This window comes from Cygnus atratus, chromosome 3, assembly GCF_013377495.2.
Source record: "Cygnus atratus isolate AKBS03 ecotype Queensland, Australia chromosome 3, CAtr_DNAZoo_HiC_assembly, whole genome shotgun sequence".
In the NCBI taxonomy this organism is placed as follows: Eukaryota; Metazoa; Chordata; class Aves; order Anseriformes; family Anatidae; genus Cygnus; species Cygnus atratus.
In genome coordinates, this window is record NC_066364.1 from 26918434 (window position 1) to 26937157 (window position 18724).

Consider the following 18724-nt stretch of genomic DNA (forward strand, 5'->3'; position numbering starts at 1 on the left):
TTAGAGCAGTATTTTACTTTGGGCATATGCCAATAGTGCTTTATCAGGGGAGCAAAAGCTTAGATAGAAACGTATGAAAAAAGCATACAATTGAAAGTTAGAGAGCATTGTTTGGTTATTAATGTACTGCACATTGGTTGGCAGCTGTTCATATCTGCTTGTGACTTTTTAAATTAGCTAGTCCTCAAAAGAGGTTACCTTACTGAGGATTAAGTCTGCATAGACATTTTAATCCATGCTGCTTTTTTTAAATGGGCATAACATGTTTTGTGATTGAACTAGTTTAGACTAAATACATATTTTATCTGCGACCTAGGTGCTGTTTTTCTCATATTCTGTTTCACTGGCGCTCTTTAATACTGATTGTACTAGACTGGGGTGGGTGGGTAGGGAAGAGAATATTTTAGTTAAAACACTTTTAGTTAAAAAAAAGTTAAATTATTTGATGTTTAGGGATTTCATGTGCTCACAGTAGGTTGTACGAGGAGATTTGAATTGCTAAAACTAGCTGTTTTAATAGAAATGGAAACTGACGAAATCCCCTCGCTACAAGAAGGACATGGAGGCGCTTGAGAGAGTCCAGAGAAGGGCTATGAGGCTGGTGTGGGGTCTGGAGAACAAGTCTTACGAGGAGCGGCTGAGGGAGCTGGGGTTGTTTAGCCTGGAGAAGAGGAGGCTCAGGGGAGACCTCATCGCTCTCTATAGGTACCTTAAAGGAGGCTGTAGAGAGGTGGGGGTTGGTCTATTCTCCCACGTGCCTGGTGGCAGGATGAGGGGGAATGGGCTCAAGTTGCGCCAGGGGAGGTTTAGGTTGGATATTAGGAGGAACTTCTTTACTGAAAGGGTTGTTAGGCATTGGAATGGGCTGCCCAGGGAAGTGGTTGAGTCACCATCCCTGGAGGTCTTTAAGAGACGTTTAGATGTAGTCCTTAGTGATATGGTTTAGTGGAGGACTTGTTAGTGTTAGGTCAGAGGTTGGACTGGGTGATCTTGGAGGTCTCTTCCAACCTAGACGATTCTGTGATTCTGTGAAATGCATGAGAAGAACACATTTGTAGCTCCTATATTCAAAGGAATTTATATGGTAAAATTACAGGGTCATGATGTTACTGTTTAAAACCTTCAGCAGGAATAGTCTCAAAGATAGACAAAAGTTGTGATACGTAATCCCATCAAACTACTGTAGGACTGTGCCTGTACGTGAATTAAAAGGAGAGGCTGAATTGGCTTTGTTTAATCTGGTGGAAGGGAGGCTTAATGATGATCACATAGCAGCCTATAGCTGTAAGGGCAAACATCACAGTACGGAATTTTTGATGGTGTTATCGGTATAACAAATGTCAGTGGTCACATGTAGCAGCTTGGGGGGTTCAGATCTGATATTAGGAAAAATCTCTCCGCTAGCATTATGATGCAGCATATTGCCCAGAGATGTGGAGTCTTTTACTCTTCAAAATTCTTCGGACCTAGCTAGAAAAAGCCAAGGGTGACCTGACCACTGTTGGCCATAGTCCCACTTAAAGTTGGATGTGGAACTAAGTGGTCCTCTAACATCCTTTACAAGTAATGTTTACATGATTCTATTAGTTCTGTTTTCAAATGATAATTTTCAAAGGCGGTACGGAAACCAATTATTTTGCAAGACTACTTTTTTTAAAAAGAATAGCACAGTACTTATGTCCCCATGTCCACCCTCCTTCTCGCTTACGCTCGTCTCGTGAGTAGAGAAGGATGCACACCATAATAGACTGGTGTCATTTCCTATCATTAACATCTGCAATGTGTCCTTCATATCCTCACTAAATCTTGTGGTGTCATAAACACTGTACTTGCCAGAATGGTCCTACAGGTGTTTATTTGAAAGACAGAAATTCCACTGTTGGAAACGTGGACATGATGGAGATTTCTGCCTGGTCAAGAACAATACAAATGTACATTCGAGCGGTCATTGAGAATTTAACTCCTAGCAAATGGAATACTTATGATAAGTAGACATAATTATCTTTAATTCTGTTGTCTCCTTCATTTTCGGTCACAGCTGAGTCTATAATCCAGCTGTGAAATATTAACCTATTCACATGTGATCAGCTGTGTAGACTATTTAGAGCAACTTACCGTGGTCAAACCAAATGACACCAACTTGAATATTCTGTTTCTGCCATTGTCTCTGAACAGCTATAGATCATGAAATAAAGCAAGAAGTAAGCAAATGTAGCACTTCTCTTCCTTCACCTGCAGCAATGTCCTAAGCTCCAGCCATTGCCAGCTCAGGGTCTTCCTCCTTCCTCAAGTGTTCCAGGCACCTTCAGAAGTGTTTAGTGTTGTCACGACCCCTCAGTAGGTTTCTTCCATGAACCGCACTTGACTTTGTCACTACAAAACTGGCATTGGGTAATCTTGCAATTTTTTTAATGCCCACGTATTTTATTTGGCTTAGTGGAACTTTAAATTGTTTGACGTGCAGTATTACAGGAAATATAATTCAGTATTACAGGATTACAATTTTACCATACAATGGTAGCATTAGTTATCTGTTTTATTCTTCTTGGCTTGCTTATCATAAATACGTCTTTAACTATATGAATATTAAGCATTGCCGTCTTATCTTTTATGACATTTTGGCTTTGTGTGTCTTACTGTTTTAAACATATCGAATATTAGTCATGAATTATGAATAATTTTGATTTCCCCCCTATTTCTTGAATTCCTAAAAGCAGACACTGAAAGAATAATATAGATCACACAGATACGACCCATTTTGTGTGAATTGTGTAAATTAAAAAATATTTATAAGCTTTTCTTCCTTTGTATTTTTAAAATTATTTTGCAGATGGTGTTGCATTAATGGCTTAAATGTTTCCTAGCATTGTTTGCCCAAACCAGCATCACTACTGTTCTAATAATTCTGCAGAATGTGACCCGCTTCCCAAAGTCATTACAAAACGTAATATTTTTTGCCTGCTAAAATATTTACAAAATATATATCTGTAATCGCTTTCCTGTGGAAAATGTGTTTAGAATGTATTTAGAGCTGTGTCCTGTGCAAGAACATAAACTTACAAGGAAAAAATGTGTAAACGCTAGTAGAAGTGTTTTTGTTCTTTGTAACTACTCAGTGTTTCCATTTTTTGACCCCAAATTGCAATACTTTGCTCCTGTACTGGACTTTGCATTTTCTTCCCTTTTTTCAATCTGCCTAAAGGCAGGCTTTGAATCAGTTATATTAATATTCTTATATTTTATACAAATTTCATAGAAAAGAATGCCTGTCTTTATTCTACGTGTCCTGCGAGTACTTTTGAAAGAAAGTCTAAAAATAGATTACATCTAAAAACTTTGCATGTGTTAATTAAGAAGGAAAAAAAAAAAGAACAACAAACCTTCACCAAAGAATTAAAAAGCAACAACAACAACAAAAATATTTAGCATTGCTATTTGAACTTGGTATTGATCTTTAGTTGCAAGATAGGTTTAGAATTTTTTTGGTTACTAGGTTTTTGGATTTCAGTTTTGGAGTGATTGAATCAGGCTGAGTGGAGAGATGCAGGAATTTCTCTATGGAGGAAAAATAAAGCTATTTTAAAGTGAAAGGAGAAGACATTGCTTATGTTCCAGCAAGCCAGAAAGAGAAATTATGAAGAACTATAAATGTTTCTAGGTGAGGAAAACTCGATCAGGAAGTACACGCACAAACTATGTGGAGTTAGGAAAAAAAAAAAAAAAAAAGTCCGAAACAAGAGCTAGAAGCAAAAAAAAAAAAAAAAAAAAAAAAGAGAGAGAGGGTGATTGGAAGCCTGATCAGTTTGTGTTGCTTCTTCAAACCAGTTGTGGAAGGCTGTTTGGCGATGTTTAATGGTGTGAAAAAATGATGACCATTATTCATAGAACAAAGGATATTCTTAATTTTTTTTTTGCAAGGTTGTTGAGGTTTTCAGTAGGAATGTGGAGAAAATAATGGCAATCAATGAAGACAGTAAAGTGTTGATTTCTTGTGATGAAGTCAAGGGACCTGCAGAAGTTAGTTACCAGTGCTGGCCTCTTTATGCCCAGTTCCTTCCGTCGTGGCCCCATAGTCGGGATGGATAAAGGTGTTCGGGCAGTGTGTCACCTTGGAAGGCAGCGTGTAGAGCTCAGCTCTGTGGTGAGTGGTGCCAGGAATCAAGAAACTCTGACTTTGCAAAGGCCATATGCTTCTTTTTAACGTAAAAGTTAGGAAGCTAAAAATAGTGAAAAACCTTCCCTGTTCGCTTACTGGGTGGGGAATATTTAATTCTTTTGGGGTCTGAAAAGTGTTATTTGTTCCTTCTTTCCCCCTGCCCCCTGCATTGAGTTTTCTGTCCTTGCAGTGAAAAAAAAGGTGTTTCTACCATGTAAAAACTTGGTGTTTTTACCGTGGCTGGCCTTTGAGTCAGGAAGTTTCAAAGAGTATGCTCTCTTCAGCAGTGACTTCTGAAGCCTCTCTTCCCCAGGCTGATCCTTTCTAGCTTGCTTAAGAGGAAGTGTTTTTCTTTAGCTGAGCAATTTTTATGCCTCTACTGGTATGATCCTAATAATACTGTAGGGTGGGTACAAGGAGATGATCTGAAGTGATAATGGTAGAGCAGTTGAAGTTACCAGCGCTCATCTGAGGATGTGAGAAGTGACTGAATGGTCACTTCCCTAATTGGTTGTAATACAAAATAAAATGAGGTTGCCAAAGCAACAGCGGTTTTCTGTTGTTCTGTGCTTAGATTGTAATATCTTTGGGACCGTGATTTTTGTTTTGTTTGTAGCTTGTCTAAGTAAAGTGATGCAGATGTGGTTCTACAAAGAAATTCAGCTACTGCATCAGTAAAATCAGTAATAATAGACATACACAGCTCAAATTCTTTTTAAATTATTTATCCACTGTTGTGTAACGAAAAACAACAACTATTAGGGACAATAAGCTTGTCTAGTGCTCCAATTTATACCAAAACAAGATTAAAGAACCAATGAATACACATATAATTAAGCAAGTGATTTGCACTGTGCTAAAATCAACTCTTAGCTGTATGTTTTTCACACATGACAATGTAGAAGGGTTGCAAAATAATCAGTAACGCCTAGTAGCATCATTTAGCTGAATTCCTTTTTTCGGGAGGTAATCTCTTTCTGCCTCCAGAAGATTTACGAAATGATCTTTGCAAACTATTTACAAAATCAAAGAGATTTGATCTTATCTAGAGTTTGCACTGTTTTTTGGTCCAATATACTGTATCCAGAGACACTTTGTGCTTGCTTTATTGCCTGCTGTATTGTCAGCTCAGGATTTCTGTTGGGTTCTGCTGTGACCATCTCTCCTGGCCTATTCTGCAGCACTGCACATCATCGTTCAAGAAGTCTGTATAGTTAAAAGCAAAAGCTGGGCACCTAATGTGCTTGTGTTTGATTTGAAATTACTTCAGCGATGGTGTCTACATGCCTGATACAACGTAGGGTTACTCGAACTTAGCTTGGGTATCAGAAGTAGCTTTGCTAGAATATGATTGAAAGATGAGGCAGCTCTTACCAAGTCCTGTGCTATCTTGGCTAGCGAGCTACTATCAGAAGTTAACATGTTTTTATGTCACTACTGCAGTAAAAGCCTTCTTAGCTTTTTATTGGTACACTTAAGAAGCAGATGCTTAGTTTTTTATTTTTCCATCCCAGTAGATGATCGTAGCAATACATAAGTGGTGTTTTTTTTTTTTAATGCTGCACAAGTAGCAAGGTAGCGAGGCACAAGAATTTCAGAGCAACTTGGACAGGCTGGAGAGGTGGGCTGACAGCAATTCCCTGAAGTTCAACAGTTCAACAAAGGGAAATGCCAAGCACTGCATCTGGGGAGGAATAACCCCATATACCACTACAGGCTGCTGTGAAGCAGGCTTGCAGAAGAGGACCTTGGGGTCGTGATAGACAACAAGCTGACTGTGAACCAGCAATGTACTTTGAAGTGAGGAAACTGTCTCCTGGTGGCATTAGGCAGAGCGCTGCCAACAGGTCAAGGGAGCAGGTCCTTCATTTTTGGTCAGCACTTTTCAGGCCACTTCTGGAGAGTTGAGTCCAATCCTGGGCTTCCCAATATACGTCAGGAAAGGCTGAGAGAGCTGGGATTGTTCAGCATGGATGACAGAGGGTCCAGGGTGTGTGTGTGTGTCTTGCTGATATATATAAATAGAAGACAGAGCCAGACATTTCTCAGTGGTAGGCACTGATAGGCCAGGAGGCAAGAGGCACAAACTAAATCAAAGGAAATTCCCTTTAAACAGAAGAAAACACTTTTAATGAGAGGGTTGTCAAACACTGGAACAGGTTACCCAAAAGGTTGTAGAGTCTGTCCTTGGAGCTGCACAAAATTCAGCAGGATGAGATGCTGAGCAGCCTGCTCTAATTAATTCTGATTTGAGCAGTGGAGTTGGACTGGATGATCGCAGAAGTCTCAACTTCAACAGTAGTGTGATTCTCTGATCTAAATTCTTAATGACCCCTCACCACTCCTTTCAGAGGAAGGGAGGGTTTCTTTATCATACTGACTGTAATTCTGGTTCTGTAAATCTAAACTACTTACATAACTGTTTACTACTTTGTTCTTGTTTTTGTCAGCTGTATAATATTTGTAGCCCTTAATTGATAAAATATTTTTTCTTGTATTTGTAAACTCAATTTTTTTTTGAACAATGAAAGATTTACATGATGCTATACTGTTTGCTTTTTTTCAGCCATTCTTATGTTGGTCCAGATTACAGTGTACAAAAAAACACAGGAAAAATCTCTCTAGACCAAATCGATGCTGTAAGTCCTCTGTGTTTATTGAGTTATATGTTGATTATGATTTAAGGTCAAACTCCTTATGTACAGACAACATTTTTTTTTGATTCAGTATTTGTTATGTAACTGTTGAGAATGGCTTGAATGAAGTTGAGACAAATTTTAAAATGGAATAGAATTAACTGAAAGTGCATCTAATCAGAATTTAGACTGGAGCTATAGTGAATTTGCTTAATTTGCTGCTTAATTTTGTGTGCTTTCACAAATACCTAACATAATCACAGAGTTTAACAAAGTTTTCATATATAATAATGTTGCAATTTGAACTTATTCCAACTCTTTTTTATTGGAACTTAGAAAATAGTTTGTTTTCAGTATCCGTCTTAAACATGACAGGGTTCCTTTTGGTAGTGCAAAACCCCAGTAAAACTGAATTTCATTTTTTCGTCTCTGAGGTCTTGCTTTATAAGAAATAACATTCTTCAGGTAAAAAATCTGCAGATCAGCTGCAATGGATTTTACTCTTGCTTGTAGTTTCTAAAAGATATTTAAACAAACAAACAAAACCCACAGCACCAAAACAAACAAATAAAAACCAAACCAATCAACTACACAAATAAAAAAACAAACCTCAAACACCGGTCACCTTGCCATTCCAGAAACTAAAATAAGGAAGAAGCAAGAAGCATTGAAGTAGAACTGTGAATGTATCTTTCCTGATAGCAATTATCCCTTTGTTACATTGGACAGAAGATATTCTGGTATTACCACCAGTGCTACTGTCTTTTGGATTTTCTTCTCGAGATGGTTGTTGTATTTGATAGCTTAATGATGCTTTTGTGTTGTTATTAGTTCCAAGTCACCCTGCACATGCACATCTTCCCAGCCATTGGCGTTTTCAAGTGGAGCTAATGATTCATCGCGATAAGCTTATATCCTAAAAATGATCGGTATGACTTCAAATCATTTCTTCTCGACAGCTTTCTGTGAAATCATTCCCACTCTGCATGCGCCAGTTGCACAAAGCCCTGCGTGATAACCACCATCTCCGTCACGGAGGCCGTATGCAATACGGACTCTTCTTGAAAGGCATCGGTTTGACTCTGGAACAAGCACTGGAATTTTGGAAGAAAGAATTCATCAGGGGAAAAGTAGATGCGGACAAGGTAATTCAACAAATGAAAAATACCTAGGTATATGAATGTCTGGATGTAGTTAATGTGCATGTCTGCTAGATACTTGGATAGGTGCTTATTAAAAAGATAACTTTACAAAAGGTACAGTATTGTCTTTTAAAATTGTTCTTCCTTTTTTGTTATGATTTTATTAATTTTTTTGGTCGTTCTCCTGAAGCATGTGAAGAACAAGCTAGTCACAAAGCCAGAGGCTTTTTTAGATGAGAACTAGAAAATCTTGTTTTACCACTTAATCACTAGGAAACCAATGTTGTGCATGAAATACAAGTACTATGTGACTAAATTGATTCGCTTCACCATGCAGGTAAGTGACCAGAAACAGTACTGTCTGAAAGGAGAGGTTAGCCTCTTTTATTGGTTAATAAAAATAAAATTAGTCGGACAGTTGTGTGAGAGGTAAGATTGCATTAGTAAATTTATAGTCTGAAAAGAAACTGTGGGTGAAAGAAAGGTATGCTTAAATAGTGAGAAAACGCTGTTCAGTGCTATAGGCTGTGTTGTTGACAAATTAGTGGCCTAACCCTTGCCAGTAGTTTCGAGGTTATCATGAGGGAGGAAAGTGTGACATACATGTGCTTTGAGAGCCTGAAAAAATGATGGTAATTTTTGGAGATTTGTGATCTGCTCCTTGTTTTACACAGTCTAGAGTTTATACAGGTAAAACCAAGCAGGTGTCCTGACTTACCTGTATGCTTGGCCTGTGGCACGTGGCATTCAGGATTTGAGAGTGTGATTTTAGACCAGATGTTTCACACCTTATGTCAGTCTTGTTTGGACTATGTTACTTTGCATTTGATGTGAGATCTTAGCTTTCCAGAATACTCTGAAGTACGTCGGAGTGTTTGGCGGATTATTTTTTGTTAGCTTAAGTTCTTGGAACTTGGCTCTTTAAAAAATGTATGGGGAAAAAAAGGAGTCCAGGCTATAATGAATTATGATTTGCATCTTTTATTTCAAGTTCTGGAAGATATGTCCACTGGTCTGAAGATCCTTTTTTGGAAATGGGAGGGGATATGAAAACAGGATTTTAATAAGGACTTAAATCTCTGTAAATCTAGCTCCATTATTTGGACATGACTTAAGAGGAAATCTGTGTTTTATTAAAACAGAAGAAATCCAGGATGCAGTCATTTACAAAGGATTCAAGAAAAGATTTCAAGATAGATAATAACTTTAATTTTGCAGTTAAATGCCAATTAACTCTTTGTTAAATTCAGGAAAATGCAGACTTCTCATTTGTGATTTCCTGTGTTTAAAGGAAATTGATAAAAACAAGCCATCAGAAGCAAAAACAGTGGAAATACCTACATTTATTCTGACTTAAAAAAAATAAAAAAAATACTGTGTGAACTGTGGAATGTCTGATTCCACCTGCTTGTGCTTTGACACTAGATGCCTGCAAGTGTATGAAGACGTGCATGCATCTTGTGTCCTGTTTTCAGTCAAGTTTTATGACCCTGTGTTTGTCTGTGGAAGTTTGAAAGCGTATTATGAGTGAAGCAAGGGGTTATAGTTACTGCATTTTTTATAAGCAGGCTGCTATTTCATAATTCTGCTCATGTTCTAGGTACCAACTTTAGACTGGGGTGGAAAGAAAAAGCTGCCTTTTCACACCCATAACTGAAGCCAGTGGTCTGTGGTTTTCACAGTAAAATGTTATATAATGTTTAATGTCCTGAAAAAAATGAAGATGAATGCCATCCTAATCAGTTCTCTCTTCTTTTGACGTTTTTATCTTCTGAATCACGGTGTATTTCCTTTCCTGTCGAATAGAGGTGATTACACTGTTTTGTCCTACTGGAGCATTTTGAAGATATATGAATGGTATCTTGCTAGAGATTAAAGTCAATTATTCATTACTGGGTGGGGTATTGCAAAAGGGGAATGTTTGATTCACTGCAAATGGTTATGATTTCAAAATTGTGCTTTCACATGAATCTTGGAAAGGCAGTAACATTTACACTTTTTCAATCCTGAATTTCCTTTGTGCACAACTTCAGTCTTCAGCAGGAAGGGAATCATCTTGAACACATCAGCAGTGCATTGGAGTGCATACTACAGACTAAGCATAGGTGCAAGGAAAATTTGCACCAAAAAGAACCCAACCCCTCTGGTGCTCTGAATCACTGGTGTGGACATCCCCTAGCTTTCCACGATTAAATAAATAAATAAATAACAATAATAAAAAGAAACACTTTAGAAAAGTTGGCAGGAAACAGTTTTTTTCATTTGAGAGGAAAACTGTAAAGTACATTGTAAATGAAGTGTGAAACTTTGTATTCAATGAAAAATGAAGTAGAAACTCCAAGGAATGAGCTCAAACAGGTAGTGATCCTCTGTGTGGGGGAAATTGATCGAGTCGTAGCATGTTCACAGCAGAGACAAATGCAGAACACAAAACAAAATATGCTTTTGCTTTAGGCACTGTAATTAAAATTATTCTGAAAATTGCTAGGCTAAGAGTGCCTAAATGGTAAATTATTATTGTTCAGATGTTAGTGTCAGCTGTCAAATGGTGGTAGCTGTGTTACTTCTGACTGAATGGCTATGCCATTTGGTTCCAGTGACTTGATTTTCCTGGCTCTTCCATTTTTTTTCCAGGTGATCTTAGGAGGTCCTTGGATCTGGATTCCAGAATGAGGGCTTTACCTTGACTGCAGGCAGCTGGTGGGGAATGTTACTACCAGAGCCAACCAGAAATGCCATGAAGGGGTTCCTCAGGGTGGATTATGATCTCTGATCCTCTTTGAATTGACTCCTCTTGCCTCTTTAAAGAGCCTGTTACATACCTTTCATATACTCCTATTTTGAAAGGTTACTGTCAAAATGAAGACTGTTTGTGGTAGCACGCTGATGTCCACTGAACAGATCCGTAAAGTGCCTTTTACGGCAGCTTCTGGGGCTGTGTTATCAGGGGCCACAGATGATGGATGGAGGGCAGGGTTTATCCCCATCTGCTCAGCACTTGTTAAATGACACCTCAGAAGCAGCGCTCCAGGTGTGCCCATCTCCTGCCCTCTTCCCAAAGCCAAGCAGTTGATGTACAGAAGCACGCTGAGCAGAGAACTACTTGAGCACCTGCCCTGTGAGGCTTGGCGTGTTCAGCTTGGAGAAGAGAGGGAACCTAGCAGGACCTGCAGCAGGTTAGTAAGAAAGCAGAGCTAGGCTCTGCACAGCGGTGCATGGTGGGAGGGCTGGAGACAGCAGGCCTAAGTTCAAACAGGATATTCAGACTGGTTATAGTGAAAAACTTCTCAGCATGAGGACAACAGAGCACTGGAGCAAGTTGCCCAGAGATATTATGCAGTCCCTGTGCTTGGAAGCTTTGAAGACCCAACTGCATAAAGCTTTGAGCAGCCTGGTCTGATCCCTTGGCTAGCCCTGCTTTGAGCAGACTAGAGATCTTCCGAGATCCCGTCCAGGCTGAAGTACCCTGTGATTTTGCACGTGTCTGATGAAAGGTAGAACTAAATTTTTGCGATGGCCAGCCACTAGAGGGAGACAAGATCATAAGGAATAAGCAAATAAAACATGGAGATCTAACGTGCATATGCTATGCTGCTTTGTAGGTCTATACATTTATATAATAAAAACAAACCATATTTTTGCATGAAAATAGAAATAGACATCTGTTACTGTGCTGAGCAGTGCTTTTTAAGCGTTCACAACTCTTCACAGTGGAATTTGTAATGCACGGAATAATGTGGTGGTTCTTTAAAACAACCTCTGCCTCCTTAAATCCCCTAGAATATATTCTTTATCAGTAAGTTGATTGCATTTGGTTTTGGTATTTTACTTTCTCATTTGTTTGAGATTTGAGGGTTGATTTGCAGCTCGATTCCTTTTTCTTTTTTTTACTTCTCCCTTTTATACTGGGTAATGGTGCCTACTATTTTGGGAACATGTTTTGATTCACAAATCTGAAAAGGATCTCTATTCTGTCGTGTTCAATTATAGTTCTCTAATTGGATGTCATTTGCTTTTATTTTTGAGTTATTTAAACTTTACAAATCTGCCAAAGCCCAGTGACATGTTCAACAGCGAGCCACAATATTGGGCATCTAAGAGAAAAATGTAAATCAAATTGAAATTCCTCTATAAAGATTAAAATTTGATCTTTTCCTTGTACATCAGTAGTACTGGTGCAAATAGATGGCTAAGCTTGAATTCCCCGGAGGTCTGTAAAGGCTACTATAGAACTTGAAGGAAGTGTTTACAGTCGTCTTGGATACCAAACATGTAATATCTGTTGCATATATTACCTGTAAAATCTTATCCCTGTGAAACATGTGGAAAATGGAAGAGTATATTGTGGTAACAAAGTACTGATGATACAGATAAGCATGGTGCTCTTGCTTTCGTTGGCTATTGGAGGAGTGAATAGTCAAGCTCGTGATTAAACTATATTTTTGGGTTAAACTCCCACAAACTTCTACTAGTGACTGCAAAAATGATCTTCAGTATAATCACGTACTATCTGTATTCCTCTCTCATTATTTAGAAATTATCATTTAATACTCTAGCTGTAGTGAGATAGAGCATACGAGTTTTAAAGGTTTTGGGTGAATCATTTTTATTCTGTATTGGCAAAAATGACATCGTAGTCATAACACTATTATATGAACGGCTATGCTTACGTGGTATAGCTGAGCATAAAGAAAGTCAAAATACTCCTATATGCTTTCAGATGCTTTTTCTTTTCTACAAAGTTAGCTCTTGAAGCTGCTTCAGTAGCAGGCTAAATGATTTAATTGCTAGAAGAAACATGAAAATGCATTTTCAGTTAAATGTCTCGTTTTGATTCCCAAACTTACTATTGAATTGTCTTTTACTATTGCATTGTCTTTTCTTTCAAATCAAGTTTAAAGAAAAAAGAAAACAAAACATCCCATGGTAGCATACAACTGTTATGGGGGTTTTGAGAAAGCAGGTGCTCCAACTGCATCTTGTGCCTTTAGGCTTGAAGTTTAATAAATAAATAAACATCCAATTTTAAATTTCAGCCTCAAAGGATAAAGAAAAGGACCTTCAGATTTGTCTATTCCTGAGTTCTTTTGTGTTTGTCTTTTCTTTTTCTTTCTTTAGTATATCTTTTTGTGGCATTCTTCTGAACAGCCAGATCTATGAGATCAGAGAACTTTTGCAAAACTGGAGTGAACAGACCAAGTTTCCTGCTTAATGCTGCAAAGGCTGTTCAGCTTCTGATGTACTGAACACAAGAGAGAGATGTCCATAGTCTGAATTCTCAACTGCTGTTATTTTCTGGAAAACAGTTTCATGGCAGTGAATCAATCAAGATCTCCTTTCATATAGCTTACTTAATCTTTTCTGCATATTAATTGAAGCCTGGAGGTTAACAGGTGCATCGTTCAAATGGGACCGTGCTAGTGTTGAAGGTGATACCTGTGTGAAAAGAGATGCAGCTGCTGAGATCGATTAGCTGGTGTGATCTCAGCTGAAGAAGAGAGTCTGGAGTTTGTTTTATAATAAACAACAAACAGGAGAGGTATTGTCTGTGAGTTTGTCTTATACTCAGAATTTATACAGCTAGACATGAGAATGAAAAGCATGACTTGAAACCGCAAACGCAGGGATTGCTGTTTTTGCATCTGAATCAAGGCGAATTAGTACAACGTCCCTGTTGGCTGTAGCTGGAAGAGGATTTTGTTTTCTTTCCTTTGTCTCTGGTTACTTTCTAATAAGAAGCAGTGAGCAGTTTCACACAAATAATTGAAAATCCTCAAGTCAAACTAGGAATTTATTGCAAAACCTCTGTTGTTTTGCCATGAAGTTTAGTCCAAAGAATCATAATATCCTTCTTCAGCTGAATGGAAGTGTTTCACTTGCCATTACAATGTGGTTATTTTTGGCAATATGTGTGTCATAATATGTTAAATCTGTGCAGGATTCCTGCAATTACATATTATTTTTATCTAAAGTTGTGTTTTATCAGTGGGGATTTTTGCCCTTCCTGTCCTGTGAGCCCTCATTTATACTTTCTAGCGTTCTGGTCCATTCTCTCTTTTGGAGCAGTTCAACATTTTGAAACACTCAGATGAGTACTGTTTGTGTATTTCTGACAGACTGGTCTGCATGGTTTGATTTCTTCAGTTTGTTTTGTATGCCTATTGAAGAAAGTAGTCAGATCTGTTGTGGGTTCTGGAAGTAAGAGGACCAAGGAAGCATGCTCGTGGTGCTTGCATTTGATTATTTCTAAGAAGCATGGTCAAATGTGAATTGACTTCTTGCAAATTCTGCTAAGTCATAGGAAGGAAAAGATTCCTTACTGACGGTATCAAATGTTATAAAGCGTATTAGCAGTGGCTATAAACATAAATCACTGGCCTGTGGCTGGAAGGAAGTCACTGTCAGTGTTGTCTTTGTTATTTATTTCTCTTCAGTGTTGTGGACAGCGTCGTTCTGCAAAGACTCCAGAATACCGGCTCGTCTAGTTAGGGCCAGAGGTAGCACTTTGCTTCCCATTTAATTAAGCATTGTGAGATCAAATTAAAATAGTTTAAGGTTTGCTTTGGATGGCAGTTTTTATTAAAACTTTAGGAGTTTACAAGTATAGAATTGCTATTCTTAAAATAATATGCCTCGTTGCATTTATGGACATTACTACCTGCTTACTGAATGCACGATTTGTAATTCAGGTAATGCAAAGCCATTGATAATAGTTTCTATTTTTCTGACATATAAGAAAACCTGACTTTGCTGCAAAGGAATTTAGCAGTAACATCTACATTGTTCGCAGTCCTCACACAAATATATGCAAGCTTGTAGGTATTGCTGCAAGCTTGTAGGTATTGCTGCTCTGACCTTTTTATTAAACTAGTAATACAGATGGGTTCTGTGGCTGTCTCTCTCTTAGTCTCTTACTTGTTTTTTTTTTTTTTTTCAAATTGAGCAACTAAACGAAGTACATCATAGCTCCGGTTGACATATAAGAAGTCAGTTGATGAGAAATGAGACATGAATATAAAATTAAGTGTCTAAGCCCTGTATAGCTTTTGTGATACATGGTAGGAAAGTCCTACCGCTTATTTCAGCAAAGCAAGATGAAAGTAATCAATCTTTCACCATTTCTGCCTGTATATAACGTATGTACTCATCACTGAAATGGTACTGTTAACCTACAACTAACAATATATATACAAATATATATATATATATATAATGACTTTATATACATGTATCTATATATATGAACAGTACATGATTCAATTATGTTCGGAAGTTTTTAAAATTCCAGTAAGAATAGTAATACATGGTAAGTGGTGCATGATGTTGTACTATTAAATTGAACTAGTTAGCCTTGATGTTATTAAATTTGCTGTAGGAATATACACTGGTAATGGGACAGTCCCCCTGGTGAATTAATGGCTCATTTTAGTATCCGTTAAAGGAGTTACCGATGTTTCCAAAATAAGCCATGTTCAATTTCCTTTTTCCCAGTGGTAGCTGTTGTGTCAATTCCCCGTACCTTTGATGGGGGAATAACCTGCAGCCTCACTTGGTATTGGTTTTTTTCAAGGTGCATTAAACTTTTGTTTTGCCTACCGTGTGTTTGGACTTGTGAGCACTAAAAGGAACAAATCCAAACAAAAACCTGACTTTTTGGTTGTTTTGAACCCTTTTACTTGTAAGGGTGTATTTTACTTTTAAACAGTATTGTGTGACCTTTTAAACCTAAGGCCTTTCCTGGTTTAACAGTAAAGTTATGGATACTAAAGGGAGAGTGTCTGTGGGACATAATTATGTAGATTTGAGAGAGAGATGTAGTTTTAATTATGCCCTGTAGCAAATGTAGAAGCATATTAAACTCAGTCATGCTTCTGTGTGTTTTCCTCTGAAACTTGCTTTACTCAGGCCTTAAATTACTAATCAGCATATTGTCTAAGCTAACTGAATATTGACAAGAATCTGTTTCATTATTTGTCATTTTATACTTAACATGTCTTTTTTATGGCAATATTTTTTTACAGAGACTTTGTTTAAAAAAAAACTTAGAAATAAATAAATTTGTGTAATAGATGAAAAATTTTAAAGCAGTAGTACTCTCAAGTGAAGTGGAGCTGGTATAAAAATACATTATTTTTCAGCATATTTTTGTTTCACAGATGGTATTCAAAAAGACCGTGACTGATGAGGGTATACTAGAAAACATAAAATCCTTTTTGGAGTTGCTACCAGATATCTTAATTATTTTAAAACTAAAATTTTCCAATTTTTGTTGTGAGGCCAAAGTTATGGTGGCATTTTCCTGTGATTGCTCAATTTAAAGTACTTTTTTAAAAAAAAAAAAAAAAAAAAAAACTGCTAAAAATATATCTACCTTACCTTTGATTTTCAGTTTTCATCATTTAACTTGTATTATAAGGGAAAACTTCAGATTGTCTTTCAGCCTGTGGCATGTCCTAGGGGCAGAGAAGAACGTAATTTCAGGATATTAATTGTGGTATTGGCATAGTGTTTTTTTTTTTAGTTGGTCTCTCTACTGTAAAGAGGGATAGGGTTGGTTTTCTTTATTACCTATTAGGCACTGAAATTTGTATTTACTAATCTAGTATATGAGCAGGCTAGTGATATAGTTCTTGCACTGACAAGAATGAAAGCAACAAATAATCTTTCCTGTACTAAAACTAATTTAGAACAGAATCCAGTCTTTTTGACATGTTTCCAGAGAATAAAAGTTTCGGGGCATTTCTTTCCCTACTATATTATCTTTTCTGAATTGCAAGAATAGAAATGGATGTTAAAACCAGACTTTTAATTTTCGGAGATTTTGTAGCCTCGAATCGCTTGTCACACTTGTGCTTTATTGCTGTAGAAAGACTGTGGACTTGTTAAAAGAGGATTCCATCTGATTAGCCATTACAGCAGCAGCAAGTTAGTATGTCAGTGACATTTCAAGGAAAATGATAGATTTGTCTGTCTGGTTGCCATAAGTTCAGTGGTTGTGAAATATCTGAGTATCACTAAGTTCTCTGGCAGGCTGTCTTGAATACCTTCCTAAGAATACAGCTTTATCTTTAGAGCAATCTGTTGAAAAATACCTGCTGTGTGTTTCCATAATGTATTGAACCTTTCTGGGTGTTTACCCCAGTTTCTGAGACAGACGTTCATGACTTTTGAGATACAAATATATTCATCTGTATCTTCTTATTAATGTCCAGGAGAAACTGAATGACATGCCAGATCTTTTCCAGTTGTTTTCCTGTGTTGTTTTGAACTGAAAAATACTGGTTTTGGTAGTATACTTTATTAATCTTGATATAATTGTTTGAAACTATTCTAAAATCATTTTATTAGATGTTCAGATTTGCTGTAATTGTATATATTGACTTCCAAAACAAAAGCCAGAATCCTGTGTACTGTCTCTTTTGATAATGTCCATGTCATTGCTGTAACATCACATAACTGTCATATGCCATACGTCTATATTCAACCAGCAAATCGTGGCTGTGTTTCCTATTCAATCATTTAGAAAAGCAGCATGTTGTCCGTATCAAATGTGCAATCTGCTGATATACCACGTAAGCTTAGATATAAATAAGAAAGTATTTTTACTTTCAGAATTGATTTAAGAATTGTGCCTCACGTCTTCTGAAACGTAATGAATCTCATGAATAAAGACAAGGTGTTTTTTTTTAAATGTGACTTGTGCTGTGCACAATTTATGTTTTAGAAATTTACTGTATCGGTCTGAGAAAGTTAAATTACTAGGATCAGGCTTAAGTATTTCAAGATGAGAGAGGTTATTACTTCTTGAAAGTAAGACACTGATTTTATATTGTAATGTACAGCGCCATTTAGCTGAAAAGCTGAGTTCTGCATAATGTGTTATGCTCTGGCTTTTCCTGTTCATTGTGTCCATTCTGAAGTCCACTCACACAGCAAGGAAAACAAAATGTTTCCGTCAAATATATGTACTTTTTAACCCTGCTGTACATAGGGGAGCAGAAGCTAGTGGTCTTTCTATAAAGTCCAGATTCCTTAGATTTAAATTCCATTTTTTTTTCTGATGGGTCTTTTTTGAGTTAGTCTTGAGGCATGAGAACTGGGCCAATAACAGCAAGGAAATAGTTTTGTTTAAAAAGAAAGGCTGTTTTTTAGCTGTATTACAGTAGTTAGGCTGTCTTTCCTGTACTTTAGTTATTTCCCAGAAATTGTATTCTTCTGTTTGTAGGACCTTGCAGCAGGCACTAAGAAATCGGATGTATATTACTTCTGAAACACTTCAGAGCAGTTTGTCAGTAGAGTTTCTTTATTTTTCTGTTTGCATTTTTCTATGTAGTCAAGTCATCTTTTAATGAATGATGAATTAACAGAATAAAAAAATGGAAAAACAGTCTTGAGTGGTTTAAAACAAGCTTTCTTCTGTCAGTGAATGCAGAAAGTTGTCATTCAAAGTCTAGAGTTCAACTCTTGGTTACAGTACTCTCTCTGCACATGAGAAAGAAGTTAGAGGGGTCTGTATATGTAAGCAGTTATGCTGCTTATGACAGTAAGGACTAACATCGGCGGTTTTGAACACTTCAGCCTCCTTTGATCATCATCTTAATGTGATTTTTGTCTTTTGTTGTCCTGCTGATAAAGGAGGGAATCTGTTTTTACAGGGAAAATGCCTGCATTCTTGAGCCAAACCATGCTGTTTGGAGGGCTCCGATGTCTGGTTTACTCTGTTCAAAAGGGCTGACAAATAGCGGATCTCTAAACACCTTGTTTTTCTCAGTCTTTTATGTCTGTATAAA

At 37.3% G+C, this 18724-nt stretch overlaps 1 protein-coding gene across 2 annotated transcripts in view; it reads left to right on the forward strand.

Annotated features, from left to right (window-relative positions):
* The window catches only part of PRIM2 (DNA primase subunit 2), a 111225-nt gene that overhangs the window by 58171 nt on the left and 34330 nt on the right, over positions 1-18724 (forward strand). For both annotated transcript variants that reach the window (XM_035542941.2, XM_035542942.2), the window contains exons 9-10: positions 6723-6795; positions 7752-7937. In XM_035542941.2, coding sequence (XP_035398834.2) covers positions 6723-6795; positions 7752-7937 — 259 coding nt within the window. The remainder of the gene's footprint in view (positions 1-6722; positions 6796-7751; positions 7938-18724) is intronic.